General features: G+C 43.6%; 2 protein-coding genes across 2 annotated transcripts; both read left to right on the top strand.

Moving 5' to 3' along the window:
- zbtb26 (zinc finger and BTB domain containing 26) lies at window positions 1-1,853 on the top strand. Its single transcript, XM_056592460.1, has one exon. It carries the CDS (start codon window positions 339-341, stop codon window positions 1,851-1,853), a length of 1,515 nt encoding a protein of 504 aa, XP_056448435.1. The 5' UTR covers window positions 1-338.
- On the top strand, window positions 30-13,837 carry p2rx4b (purinergic receptor P2X, ligand-gated ion channel, 4b). Its single transcript, XM_056592017.1, has 14 exons — window positions 30-80; window positions 5,629-5,769; window positions 8,693-8,912; window positions 9,106-9,259; window positions 9,500-9,571; window positions 9,969-10,041; window positions 10,220-10,316; window positions 10,416-10,496; window positions 11,517-11,658; window positions 11,786-11,922; window positions 12,522-12,615; window positions 13,164-13,229; window positions 13,379-13,501; window positions 13,584-13,837. The coding sequence occupies exons 3-14, from the start codon at window positions 8,770-8,772 to the stop codon at window positions 13,614-13,616; spliced, it is 1,215 nt and encodes a 404-aa protein (XP_056447992.1). The 5' UTR covers window positions 30-80; window positions 5,629-5,769; window positions 8,693-8,769; the 3' UTR covers window positions 13,617-13,837.
- Window positions 13,838-13,866: the final 29 nt, after the last annotated feature.

The following is a 13,866-nucleotide window of genomic DNA, read 5'->3' as shown; positions in this document are numbered from 1 at the left end:
CCCTTTAAGATGTTTTCTTCCGGTGTTTCCTTCTTCCTTGCTTCACATGCTAGCTGTTGTTTGTCCAGGAGCTACATCAGGTACAATCATTTAGAAACTGCTTTTTAACATTATATTTATCGTATTCCACGTTTGTGAAACACGACACACAGAGGATATTGTTTTCCTCGTTACTTATGGGCTTTTGTGTCTTATTGGATGTCTGATATGAGACATTAAGGTTAATACGTTGATTGTAGTTATTGACGTTAACGTTAATGAATGATAACCGTTTGTTATCAGACGGTGAAATGCGTTTTTACACGTTTTTGTAACGGGAACACAGCTGTTATTACACTATGGACCCGAACCAGGTGATCCTCCAGTTCCGCTTCTCCTCGTTCGGAGACTCTACGCTCCACAAGATGAACCTCCTCCGCCAGCAGAGGCGCTTCTGCGACGTCACGGTGCGCATCGACAAGCTGGAGGTGCCCGGACACAAGGTGGTGTTCGCTGCCGGCTCGTCCTTCTTACGGGACCAGTTCATCCTGCAGCAGGAATCCAGGGAGGTCCAGATCAACATGAGCCAGGAGGCGGAGGTGGGCCGGCAGCTGCTGCTGTCCTGCTACACGGGCAGGCTGGTGTTCCCGGAGCTGGAGCTGGTCCACTACCTGGCGGTGGCCAGCTTCCTCCAGATGAACCACATCGTGGAGCAGTGCACCCAGGCCCTCAGCAAGTTCATCAAACCGCTGCCCCGCCAGCCGGCGGGGGACGTGGAGAGGGATGAGGGGGACAGGGTCTTCCCTGGCGGTCAGAGGGAGCAGCAGCAGCATTCTCCCACCCAGACCTTCCATAAGCAGGAGGACCTGGGGGACGGCGAGGACAGCTATGTTATAAACGACGATGATGCTGAGGACTACGACGACGATTTGGACGATGTTGACGACGATGTGGTCATACAAGCCGCCGCCGTCGCGGCCCCACACCACCCGGGCCAGCCCAGCGGGCAGCGGACAGCCAGGGACAACATTGGCATCACCATTGTGAAGGTGGAGTCGGAGGCGGAGCCCCCCGTGAGCCGCTTCCCGTCCAGCCCGCCCCCCGCCCTGCGGGCCCCCGAGCCGCTGCAGCCCCCCGAGCCGCTGCGGCCCCCCGAGCCGCAGCACTCCCTCATCAACTCCACGGTGGGGCCCCGAGGGGGCGAGCCGGTCCCCTCCATGTCGGGCTACCCGCTCAGCCCCCCCGCCCCGGGGGTACCGATGGCGGGGCGCCACGCCCACGGACCGGGCGGCGCCCACAAGCCGCCCCAGTGGTACCACCAGTGCCCCAAGTGTGCGCGGGTCTTCCGGCAGCTGGAGAACTACGCCAACCACCTGAAGATGCACAAGCTGTTCATGTGTCTGCTGTGCGGCAAGACGTTCACGCAGAAGGGCAACCTGCACCGCCACATGCGCGTGCACGCCGGCATCAAGCCCTTCCAGTGCAAGATCTGCGGAAAGAACTTCACACAGAAGTGCTCCCTGCTGGACCACCTGAACCTGCACAGCGGGGACAAGCCGCACCGCTGCAACTACTGCCACATGGTGTTCGCCCACAAGCCTGTGCTGCGCAAGCACCTCAAGCAGACGCACGGAAAGAACAGCTTCGACAATGCCAACGAGCGGGGCATGCACGACGGGGGCCCGGAGGCGGGGCTGGAGGGCCGGCTGCTGGACGGGGGGCTGGAGGCCAGGCTACTGGACGGGGGGTTGGAGGGCCGGCTGATGGAGGCGGGGCTGGAGGGCCGGCTGATGGAGGCGGGGCTGGACGTCCGGCTCAACGGGGGGCTGGAGGGCGTGCTAGACTTTGAGTACGGCCATAAAGCAGACATGTAAACAACAGCCTTTTGTTTAGTCAAACCGCTCTGTGAATCCCGTTTGGACTGGGACGGTCGCCACGGGGGCTATACAGGCCCGTGCTCTCCACTGAGATGTTATTTTCCCCGTCTGTTCCTCTAAAGCTCTACAGGTGGAGGAGCGAGGGGAACCGGTCACGAGGACCTTGAAGGTCCACATTAGGGCTGTCACTTTTTCCAAAAATGAAATTCGAACGAATTTCGAATGTCCATAATTAATTCGAATACATTCGAATACATTCGACCCCCCCCCCCCCCCCCCATAGAACTATTTAAAAACAAACAAAAATAAAACACGACAACAACTGTTGTCGTGTTTCTTTTTATTTCTTGTGGAAATCACGTATACCTACTGAATTCATAACAGCAGGATAAAAACACATCTTTGATAACACATTTGTAAACACAACAAGAGGAAGCTCCGACACACAACGCGTCTTTTACGCATTAACAATAACTGCTCGGAGCGCGATATGCGGAGCGCATGTCGTCCATGGCACACACAGCCTAAACGAACAATCTGTGAGGCCGACCTCCAACACGGCATGCTGCTCTTTTTATTCCTTACGGAAAGAAAATTACAAGTAGTCTCGCAGCTCTCCGTTACCGCTGCAGCTGCTTCCGTCAGCCGTGCTGTATAAGTCCCCAAACAGGCTGCCCATCGCGCCCAGCGCAGCAGCAGACTTTTCTCCCTGTCGTGTGCGATCAGTGTCGGTCTCCGTTTCAATGAGCTCGTGTGAGAGGCTTTCAGTCACGAGATGTTTCTGTGCAGGGGAATGGTGGACTAACCGGTAGAAGCGGGGATCCAGGAGGGCCGCTTTATTGAGGAAAAGCCACTCGCCGCTCTCTTCTTTATAGCGCATTTTTACAGTTCGAATGGAGAATTACACTTCGAATTCGAACTTTTCACCCCACCTTCGAACGAATATTCGAACTTCGAATAAAAAGTGACAGCCCTAGTCCACATCTGGGACCCCGTTTCCCGAGAGCATCGTTAGCCTAAGTGGATCGTGAAGTGCGTCGTACGAGCATCGTACAGTTTTCACACCGTTTCCCGAAAGCATTGTTGGTAATGAACGTCGGGAAAACGCTCGTAGCTAACGAGGACTCCAGGGGTATTTGTAGGATGCTAAGAGCATCGTTAGCCTACTAGCCTCAGTGGCGTCACCAGCGGACATTCCGTGTATTGGATGCGTTTTATTAAAACACATCCAATACCACTGAATGCCCAGCTGGTGCAATTTCGCAACCAAAAACAGTGGTTACCGCCGATATATTACTCAAAGACTACTGTTAGATTTAAACAGAATCAAATAAGGTCGGCTCTCTTTGCTGTGCAAAGCACGTTTCAGAAATCACCACATTAAGATAAATGTAGTTGTCACACAAGCTATTTTTGTTAATATTATATAATATTAATATGGAATTATTTCAGGGGGGAAAATGCTGTGAAAAAATGTACGCACACTGCATTCAGGATTAGGACTGACACATATGTTGGCCTAGGCCTAATCAATTGTGTTTTCATATCGTTAGCATTCATATTGTTGCAGTCTATTCTTTTTGTAGGCTACTCTGCTGTTGGCCTTGATGGGGAGATATTTTAACGATTTTTAACCCCATTTTCCTGCGACATTCCTGCGTCTCCCCCTCCTACAGAGCCCATTTCAGGACTGTCAGTAGACAGTTCCAATCCTACGAAGGTCGTGAGTGCAGTGAATGCGCGTTAATGTTAAGAGGAGTTTCGGGAAACACCCCAAAGAAATTTACAAAGGATCGCAAGATCCATCGTGAGAATGATCGTACGAGCGTGGATCTATCGTTATCAGGAAACGGGGCCCTGGGCCGAGTGGAAATGTTTATTTTTGTTTTTTCTTAGGTCATCCTAGAGCTGGGCGTTTAATCAATTTTTATTCACAATTCGAATTTATCAATAATCAACTCAATTTTTTTGGGGTGTTTAGAGTTTGGCCAAAGTCTGTGGCAAAGAACTTTTGCTTGAGAGTTTATTTTTAGGACAAATCCCCCAGCCCTAGGTCATCCATGAATTGAAAAGGATATATCCATCAATATTTCTTTCTGTTAATATCGGGGTATTCAATGCTTGGGAAAATCATTGTAATCTAAATTTTCAGTATGAGAGGGTTATATTAGCTTAGACCGCATGAATGTCATATAGTATATCTATTTTTTAAATGGTTGGAAACGGTAGTCGCAAAAAAGGATTATTGTGGAGTCAGTCCAATAATTAGTTTGATGAAGCTCATCACTCACAGTATTTTTGGAGGAATTTTTAACATAAAATCCATCATTGTATGAGAAGAAACTGATCTGCCTTCATTTCTTATGTTATGTTCAGCACTGATGTTACGTTGATTTTAACTTTTTTATAACCTTTGTCAAATAGTATTGTTATTGTGTACATTGACTACTGTGTGTCCTCGGATAGGACGGAGATGGAATGTGTTGCTTTTAGGGATAGGCAGTATATTCTTAGTGTAATGAAATTATTTTAAAGCGCCATGATGTACAACTTCCACAATAAAAAAGAATCATAACTTGACAGGAAAAAAAACACAACTTACTAAACTTTTTCCGTATTTGGAAATGACACAAATATAAAATTGTGGTCGTCTGACCTAGTGTTCAGGCTGAGTCAATGCCTAAATAGTGTGACAATGTTTTCAGATGACCGTTGGTCATCAACATTCTTATCGTCCATATCTTACACACTTTGACCACATGTCCCTGGTGCCGTGTATTATAGATGTAATGAAGAGCTTTGCTGAGTGCTGGTTGCCATACTGAAGAATATGAATCACGTGACGAGATCTATTTTGCACATACACTGTTTTCTTTTGTATCCAAGATGTGTTATCATTGTCTACAGACAAAATTTAATTCTGAATAAAAAGGTGGTCTATAAGAATAATGTTAACTAAAACAACAAAAGGTATCCATGCATACTCTGAAAAGCTAATGAGTAGTGTAATGCTTTTCTTCATTACCCTTTCATGTAAGGTATTTGTACTAGTTTCATGATGACAAGGCCTGCCTCTTGGCCTAATAATCCTTCCTAGTTCCCGTATTTATGAACCAGGCAATATAAAAGGTCAACAAGTGAAGTAAAATGCTAACTTTCCATCACCTCATGCTTCAGGTCCTGTTGGTCCAGTGTACTAATTGGTGGAGATTTCAAGCTATTTTCAGCATTAATTATTGCATCTGTGAGCATTAAGCAACGGAGGATGCTATTTGATATTATGGTCTAGACCTCCAACCATCTGCTATTTGTGAGTTACATGCGTCCTGAAAATATGTCTCTAGTTCCTGCACCTGCCTCTCTATGAGACAATTGATGTTTCCGACTGATCTCAGATCACTTCTGATCAGTCGGGGCATCTTTTGCATCCTTCTTGCCTGTCAGTCACAGGTGGGTGAAATACTTCTCAAGCCAGAGAGTTAGAGGCAGGGAGAAGAGATGGACTCTTCTGCCCTCTCTTAACAACTCTCCAATCTAATCGATAGCACCTTTCTTCCTTTGCATCATAAGACATATAAGGCCTATATATATCGAAAAGTTGGATGCAAATTTCCTGAGTTGTGATGCTGCCCTGATCTATCGTCTATATCTAACGTGTGGAGGGAAGGGGATAAGGGCCCTCTGAACTTACGAAAATATTTCCTGTCCCAATTAAAAGTCTGCTGTTTTGTTAGATATTGTGTGTCATGTGTTACATTTGTAACTATTCCAGGCCAAACAGACATGAGGACTCCAACTGGCCTAGACCTCCGTGACCTCCGCACTCCAGGGGAGAGGATTAAGAACCAGGGGTTGTCGGAGGAGGCTGAGGGAGAGGTACTATTTTCTAAAAGATACAAGGAGGCACGGACCGGTAGGTGATGCTCAGGTCACTTGACCCCTATCTCCAAGAGAGTCTGGCTGCAGACATCCACCCACACGCTCCAGACTTCCACCCACAGAACTTCCGCTGCAGACATCACACCGGAAATTGGAAAATAAAAAATATAAATCCGAAAATAAAATAAATGTGTTTACAAAGAAGAACGGACGAAATCGGAAAATAAAATAAAACTCGGGCGTTACGTAATGTGTTTACATAAATGAACGTAATAAATTACGGTATAAAATCGGATAAACGCTTCCGGTTTTGGACAGAACACTTGACATTCGCTGTTGACTTTAAGCTGGAGTTTATGGCTCTTCTCTTTCTGTAAATACACACACCTTATTCAGAATTCCTTCTGTGTTATACTGCAATCATCTCAATTTAAATAGGACACAAACTGATACTCGTAAAGCTGAAGTGCATTAGAGATTGAGGCTAATAATTATTTTAAATACAGCAACTATGTATGAGTGGACAGGAGTAGTTAGAACAATTCCTAGCTTCTCCTTTTCTGACATATTAATATTAGGTCTAGTTATGTTACATTCTGCTGTCTTAATATCATAAGGTTCGACTGCACTCCAACATATTTATCATGTTATTTGCACCTTTGCATTCCTACATTCTTACTCTGAACCATCATTCATTTAATATCTGCCTCTAATTGTCTATAATATTGTCTTACCTTGTGCTGCTGGACCACCTTATTTGCCCATTTTTAAATACGACAAAATCAAGTCTGTGTTTTAACTTAGCTCTGTGTGTAACCAAAGTGAATAAGTAAAGTCATAAAAAAATCAAAACATTGTAAACGTTTTAACACTTTATTCAGAAGCGCGTCATACTCAACAGATAACCAAACTCAGAACCTCAACACACACACACACACACACACACACACACACACACACACACACACACACACACACACACACACACACACACACACACACACACACACACACACACACACACACACACACAGAAATGTCAATGAGTGTCCACCAGCGACCCAGGAACATGGCGTTGACATGAAGATCCTCCTCGGCTGCCATGTTAAAGAAGACCTCCATGTCTTCCTGAAAATCAAAGATGACTTCTGGCTTTGAAACATCGTTAAAAAACGAGTGATGCATCTACAAAAGAGAAATGTTACAATTGATGTTGTAATGGTAGAAAAAATTAAGATCAAAAAAGATGCATTCTCACAGCACAGCAAACTATATAAGGCCGGTAATTCAGTAGCGGTAGTCTACACGAAACAGGCTGAAAAATGAAAAAACTTAATATTTATTAGGGTGTGCATTAATTAGGCCTATTGCTCCTTCAGAGCATCTATTATTGGCAAATAATTAATGATAAGATATATTTCTACCTCATACTGTACTTTACATCTGTTTCTCTCTGTCATGTTTTATGAGCTGTCCGAGCCCCTGTCCGAGCCCCAGCTCGGACATTGAACATTTAGAATCTGAGACTGGATAGTAGGCTATAACAGTAATTCATTAACTTGTATCAGTTTTATTACATTTTTCATCTCTTTTACCCCTTTTAACTGAACTAATTGTTATGATCTCTTAGTTATAAACAGATTGTATGAACTAAACAGGCCGATCGAATATTTAAAGATCGATTTTGTCTATTGAATGATATCACACTTCTCAGCCACCGCAGCGGAGATGAACAGCTTATAGGTGCAACTCTAGTTAAAGCGGAACGAGCTGCGTCAATTCAATTCGTGCTCATTATTTTATCACAACTTAACTCTGTTTTGGTCTACAGATGACTGTCAAAAGTCAACATCTTAAAAACGTTTACACTCGCAACACATCTACAAATCTGTAAAATCGTTTAATGAGACTGACTAACGTTTACAAAAAACATTTGCCTGTCTTGCAAAAATGAAACCTAGCTAGCGTTATCCACGTCAGTGTGGATTAAAACAAGAATGCTTCATGTTGGTGTAACGTTCGGTTATTTTTTTGATGAAAAAATCTAAACTTAATGAAACTAATAGATCGGTAAAGAAATGCAAGTCTCGTGCATTTATAATTGTATCGCTGTTTAGAATAGTCACCTACCATAAGCGCCAAGTGCAGCTGAACCAAAGTGTCACATCTTCGTGCAGTCCCGTCCCTTTCATAGAATTTGCAACTCGCGCACAGTGCAAAACAACATTTAATTTTTTTTTGCAATTTCCGGTTTGCTGGTGGATGTTTCTGTGGGTGGATGTCTGCAGCGGAAGTTCTGTGGGTGGATGTCTGCAGCGGAAGTTCTGTGGGTGGATGTCTGGAGCGTGTGGGTGGAGGTCTGCAGCCAGACCCCTCTCCCTATCGGGGTTCAAGGCTGCTGGCTGACTGATAGTTTCCCCCCAATATTGTGTTTTCCTAATCGATCTGAATAATATTGTTGTTGGACTTTAGAATTGGTTTAGCATTGTTTCTTCTACATTTAATTATATTGATTTGTGAATGTGAAGAGCTTTGAGCTGCACTAATACATGAAAGGTTGTATATCAATAAATTATGATTTCTTAATCTATGGGAAATATTGACACAGATAGAATACCTTTAAAATGCCCCATCTGTTGTTATGCCGGAATTAATTCCCCCTCAAAAAAGTAATTAACTAAAATAGATTTTCTTTTAATCTGAAGGACCAGTTTATTTACTGTCCAAAGCAAAAGCAAGCCATCAAAGCAGTGTGATGCTGTTCAATATGTATTCAATGTATAGTATTTATACAGTATATATTTAGTATATATATATATATATGTATAGTATTTATACAGTATATATTTAGTATATATATATATATCCACATGTCTGCTGGCCTGGGACTCAGAACTTGGGGTGATGCAAAATAGTTCTTCATGCAAAAATAATAATATTTGAATTGTAATCGTCAGGGATCAGATGTGGTCACTGAGCAATGTGACGAGCTGTGCTACTGAGCTCTTCCTACCGGAGAGTAAAACGGTTAGAGATGGGCGCAGCAAAAAGTTCGTGCCAGGGCTTCCTGCACTATGCGTTTGACTACGAGACCCCAAAAACGCTGGTGGTCCCCAGCATCGCTGCAGGGGTGGTGTTCAGATTCACCCAGCTCCTGATCCTGCTTTATCTGGTTGGGTAAGTGACGCATAATAACTGAAGGAAAGAAACTCAATGGTCTCATGTTGACTGTGTCACCACTCATTCAGCACAAACCACAGGTCATGCATGCCGCGTTTGGGTCCAAGGCTATAGAAGGGCTTTACTGTCATATGAGGAGCATGTCTTATTCATTGTAAATGTTGAGTAGGTCCCGTGTGACGTCACTCAGGTACGTGTGCATCGTTCAGAAGGCCTACCAGGATACGGACTCCGTGGTCAGCACCGTCACCACCAAAGTGAAAGGCTACGCCGTCATCAAGGGGTCTGCCAACACCTCCAGTCCTCAGTTCAGGGATGTAGCTGATTATGTCATTCCCCCACAGGTACTACACTGACTGTTGAGAGACAACGTGCACTTCAAGAAACAGACACCTCGAACACAAGAATAACAGCCTGCTCTCTTTATGCTCCTGATACGATTCAGAGTGCAATGTTAAAGTGGAAGAGTGCATGCTTCACGCTGGAGCCTTTAGGACTGAAAGCAGTTTGTGGTTATTGCAAAGTGATCAGCCATTTTTTATATTTATTGCAGAGGGAAAAGTCATTCTTTCTGTTTATTGCAGGGTGATAAGTCATTCTTTGTGGTGACTAATATGATCGTCACAACCAACCAAAAAGTGTCACACTGCCCTGAGGTACGTTACTTTCAAGTATCGGTTTGTCCCTCCTCCTCGATTTGATCAAGGCACTGGTCCTGGTTCAGAGCTTGGTTGGCCAAGCAACAAGCCACTAGGATAAAAGTCTTGACTAAACTGTGAGAAGCAGGACCAGTTTATACCAGAGTGAGGGCAAAACCGCAATAACGGCGCTCTGTCCCTAGATATAAGTTAGAAATGTTACACATCACAACTTTAAATACTTCTCCAATCTCCACACTTCTCATTCAATGAATACAAATCTTTGCTGATTAGTGTGAACAAATAATGGTCTAGGAGTTGACCAAACAATAGAGGCTCCGGCTCAGGCTGACCAGGCTAGATGTTGATAGGTGTGGGCCTCATGCCTCATGCCTCATGGCTGTTTGTATTCTAGATTCCAAAGCCGTCCACCCTCTGTAACCAGGACAGCCAATGCACCACAGGACTGGAGGATCTCCGAGGGAACGGTAGGCCGCTACTGCCCTCCCTTAGCCCCTTTCCTTGACCCTTGACCCTTCATTAACCCTCATGCACCTCTGCCTGACCCTTGACCCTTCATTCAACCTGATGCATGCAGAATGACGAGCATGTAGTACTGCTTGCTTCATGTTGTTTATTGTGTTGCTATGGTGTCCTCATGGCCAGGTGTCCGGACAGGACGATGTGTGAACTACTCGGACACCGTCCAGACCTGCCAGGTCTTGTCCTGGTGCCCTCTTGAGGAGGACACAGGACCAAATAAGTAAGATACAATCCATGAGGAAATCCAGTTCTCCTGAGAATCCCAAACCTCTGAATGTCAGTTCAGTGCTCATGCTCTGCGACGCGCTCCGTCTTCCAGGGAGGCCTTGATAGACGCAGCGGAGAACTTCACGCTGCTGATCAAGAACAGCGTGACCTACCCAAAGTTCAACTTTCACCGGTGGGTCAGAGTATACAACAGTAAATGGGCTTACTCACTCAGGGCTTACGTCGGGCTAGCCAAGGTGTGGCACACCTTGGCTTGTAGTGCGTCAATGTTTTTGAGGTGTGCGTCATATAAATCATCTAAAATATATATATATATATATATATATATATATATATATATATATATATTTGTAATATTTTTTCTTTAATATTTATCTTATGTATGCATGTTTTGACCCCCATCTTAATATCACATAATGGTTTATAGGTGGCAGTTGGGTACGATTAGGTACCAGGTAGGTACGTTTTAAGAGCTATCATTTGAGTATATTTGGTTAAATGATTGCACGGCCATCCATCACCTTTTAGTGAGTGAAACGAGCTATGAGACTACAAGTCTCTCTGCACCTGCCTCTGTATGCATCAATTTCGATTGTAGAACGCACCAGCATAATTTCTGACCAATCAGGGAATCTCTGGACTGATTGGTTCAGGTAATCCATCTTTGTCTGGCACCTGTCAAAAACAGGTGCGCATCACCCAACAACTAGGGAGTGAGGGAGCAGAGAGGGAGGGAAAATGTTTGGGTTATTTATTATCAAATTCTCATAATCCCAGAGGAAAATATTGTTACTATTGAGAAACATACATTAAAGGGTGTAACTTAATTTAAAGATAATGATATGTTGTTGTAGACTATATTAGCAGCGTAATTGGAAAAATTTGTCTTGTCTTTTTGGTTTATGATGGAGAGCCAATGTATGGGCAGCACAAGATCATTTCTTTATCAAATAGAGCTCTAACCACACACCCTTTATGGTTAAGCAAATACTAGGCCTACTATTCAGACATTTGCTTTGGCATCTCACTTGACTTCAATAGTACAATAGGTCTACTTCAAACTAGCTCAATTTTTTGAAAGTGGGAAAAAAGATTGAAGATGTTTTTTATAGTTATATCTTCTATATGCAGACTACTTTTGAGGTACTTTATTTGGGATTGTCATTCAATCTTACCCTGTTGCCCCCGCTAGGAGGAACATCATGCCACACATCAACTCATCCTACCTGAAGACTTGTGTGTTCAACAGCAGCACGGATCCCCACTGTCCCATCTTCCGCCTCAAACAGATCGTTTCAGACGCTGGGGAGGAATTTCAAGTCATGGCAGTGGAAGTAAGCCATTGCTTAAGACATGTGCGCTGGGCGGGCTACAGGCTGCTGTTCCTGGAAAACTACAGCCTGACAACACAGATGATCATAAACCATCTGTTGTTGTTGTTTATGTTTTTGTTGTTTTAAGGGGGGCGTGCTTGGCATTCTGATTGATTGGACCTGTGACCTTGACTTGTGGGCCAGCCAGTGTCTTCCTAAATACAGCTTCAGACGGTTGGATGACAACAACAAGAGCCACGTGCTAGCGCCAGGATACAACTTCAGGTTGGAAACATTCCCTGTTCATTGCTGTGTAGTTTATGTGGTGGAAAAACAACACTGGTTGGAGTTAATTTCATCAAAGTCTCAGAAGATGGAAGTATAGTAGTACAACTATTTATTATAGGCAACCTAATCACGCAATTAAACATGCTATCTGGAGTTGGTTCAAGAAGCAACTGTGGGACAAAGGAAATTCTATAGTATATTTTGGTACGGATAGTAGAGAAGTCACGCCTTTAGGGTCCGCTTTATCTTACCCAGTTTAACGTCATGCTGTTATTTTGACCACTCGTGTGTGAGCAGAAACTAGGCAGAACTTGTGTAAGCTCTAATACTGTGTCCGGTCCAAAGAGGTATTAATATTAGCTTTAATACTGGTCTAATGAAGAAATATATTAAATTAATTAACTCACTGTCTTGGTGGCAAAAAACATCTACGCTTTATTTATAAATATGTTTATCCACACTTATTTTTATTCACACAGCATATAGGCAAGATAATGACTATACTTACTTTAAATGTAAAAAGTAAAAAGTATATACTAATTACATTTCCTTTAAACTGTCACTTATGAAAACTGTGTTGCTGTTTGTTAATACAGGTTTGCAAAATACTACAAAAGCCCAGAAGGCACGGAGTCCAGGACCTTGATCAAGGCCTACGGAATCCGCTTTGAAGTCATCGTTTTCGGAACAGTAGGAATACAATGTCCCTGTATTATGATGAGGATGTGTGGCCCTTAAAATGAATACATTATCCCTGTATTATGATGAGGATGTGTGGCCCTTAAAATGAATACATTATCCCTGTCTTATGATGAGGATGTGTGGCCCTTAAAATGAATACATTATCCCTGTATTATGATGAGGATGTGTGGCCCTTAAAATGAATACATTATCCTTGTCTTATGATGAGGATGTGTGGTTCTTAACATGGATACATTATCCTTGTCTTATGTTGAGGATGTGTGGTTCTTAACATGGATACATTATCCCTGTCTTATGATGAGGATGTGTGGCCCTTAACATGAAAACATTATCCCCGTCTTATGTTGAGGATGTGTTGCCCTTAACATGAATACCTTATCCCCGTCTTCTGATGTGAATGTGTGGCCCTTAAAATGTTCTGGATTGTCTTCTGATTTGGATGTGCGGCCCTTTACATGTTCTGGATTATTTTATGGTGAGGATGTGTGGCTATTAACATGTCTGGATCACAGTCTGCACGTTGACCCTTTCCCCAGGCAGGTAAATTCAGCATGCTACCAACATTAGTGAATCTGGGATCCACTCTGACCTTCCTGAGTTTGGTGAGTGAGCTAATCAGAACCCTCACCCAGTTGGGTGAGTTAGCTAACCCTAACCCTAACCCCATAACCAGGACAGCCTCCTGAACAAACTGCTCTTACCGCTGACTCATTTCTTAATTTATCCATTGATTTCAACTCTTATTTTGCAGGTGCCGACGGTTTCTGACTGGTTTCTACTGACATTCACGAAGAAAAGAGGTGTTTACAGCAAACATAAAACCACACACCTGAGAGATGAGGACGAGGAGGATGAAGATGAGAACAAACAATCAGTAAAAGAAAAGTGTTTATACTGTTCTTTAGATTGGTTTGTTATTTAATATTTATTGTACCTGATAGTTTCTTTTTTTGCAGATGTCCATGGGCACCAGCTATGGAACTCAATAGGATTGACAGCAAATGAGAAGCATATGCAAACTTTCGCCATCCAATAATGCATGATTTAATTGAATATGACTTTTGATCATCCTCTTCCAATTAAACATATTGTATCTGTAATCTGTAATTCTGCAAGAAAAACCATAATGTAACTGTGTTACGTTATCTAGGTTGTAACTTAACACACACACATACCGTTGTGTGTGTGTGTGTGTGTGTGTGTGTGCGTGTGCGTGTGCGTGTGCGTGTGCGTTAACCA

Source organism: Gadus chalcogrammus, chromosome 6 (genome assembly GCF_026213295.1).
Source record: "Gadus chalcogrammus isolate NIFS_2021 chromosome 6, NIFS_Gcha_1.0, whole genome shotgun sequence".
Classification (NCBI taxonomy): domain Eukaryota; kingdom Metazoa; phylum Chordata; class Actinopteri; order Gadiformes; family Gadidae; genus Gadus; species Gadus chalcogrammus.
This window is presented reverse-complemented; position numbering and strand designations above follow the sequence as displayed.

What these genes read in the sequence shown, in the direction of transcription:
- p2rx4b (XM_056592017.1), top strand. Translation starts at nt 8,770, where the DNA reads ATGGGCGCAGCAAAAAGTTCGTGCCAGGGCTTCCTGCACTATGCGTTT. An exon ending in TTCAAGTCATGGCAGTGGAA is followed by an intron (nt 11,659 to 11,785) that starts GTAAGCCATTGC and finishes TGTTGTTTTAAG; the next exon opens with GGGGGCGTGCTTGGCATTCT. An exon ending in AAGATGAGAACAAACAATCA is followed by an intron (nt 13,502 to 13,583) that starts GTAAAAGAAAAG and finishes CTTTTTTTGCAG; the next exon opens with ATGTCCATGGGCACCAGCTA.
- zbtb26 (XM_056592460.1), top strand. Translation starts at nt 339, where the DNA reads ATGGACCCGAACCAGGTGATCCTCCAGTTCCGCTTCTCCTCGTTCGGA.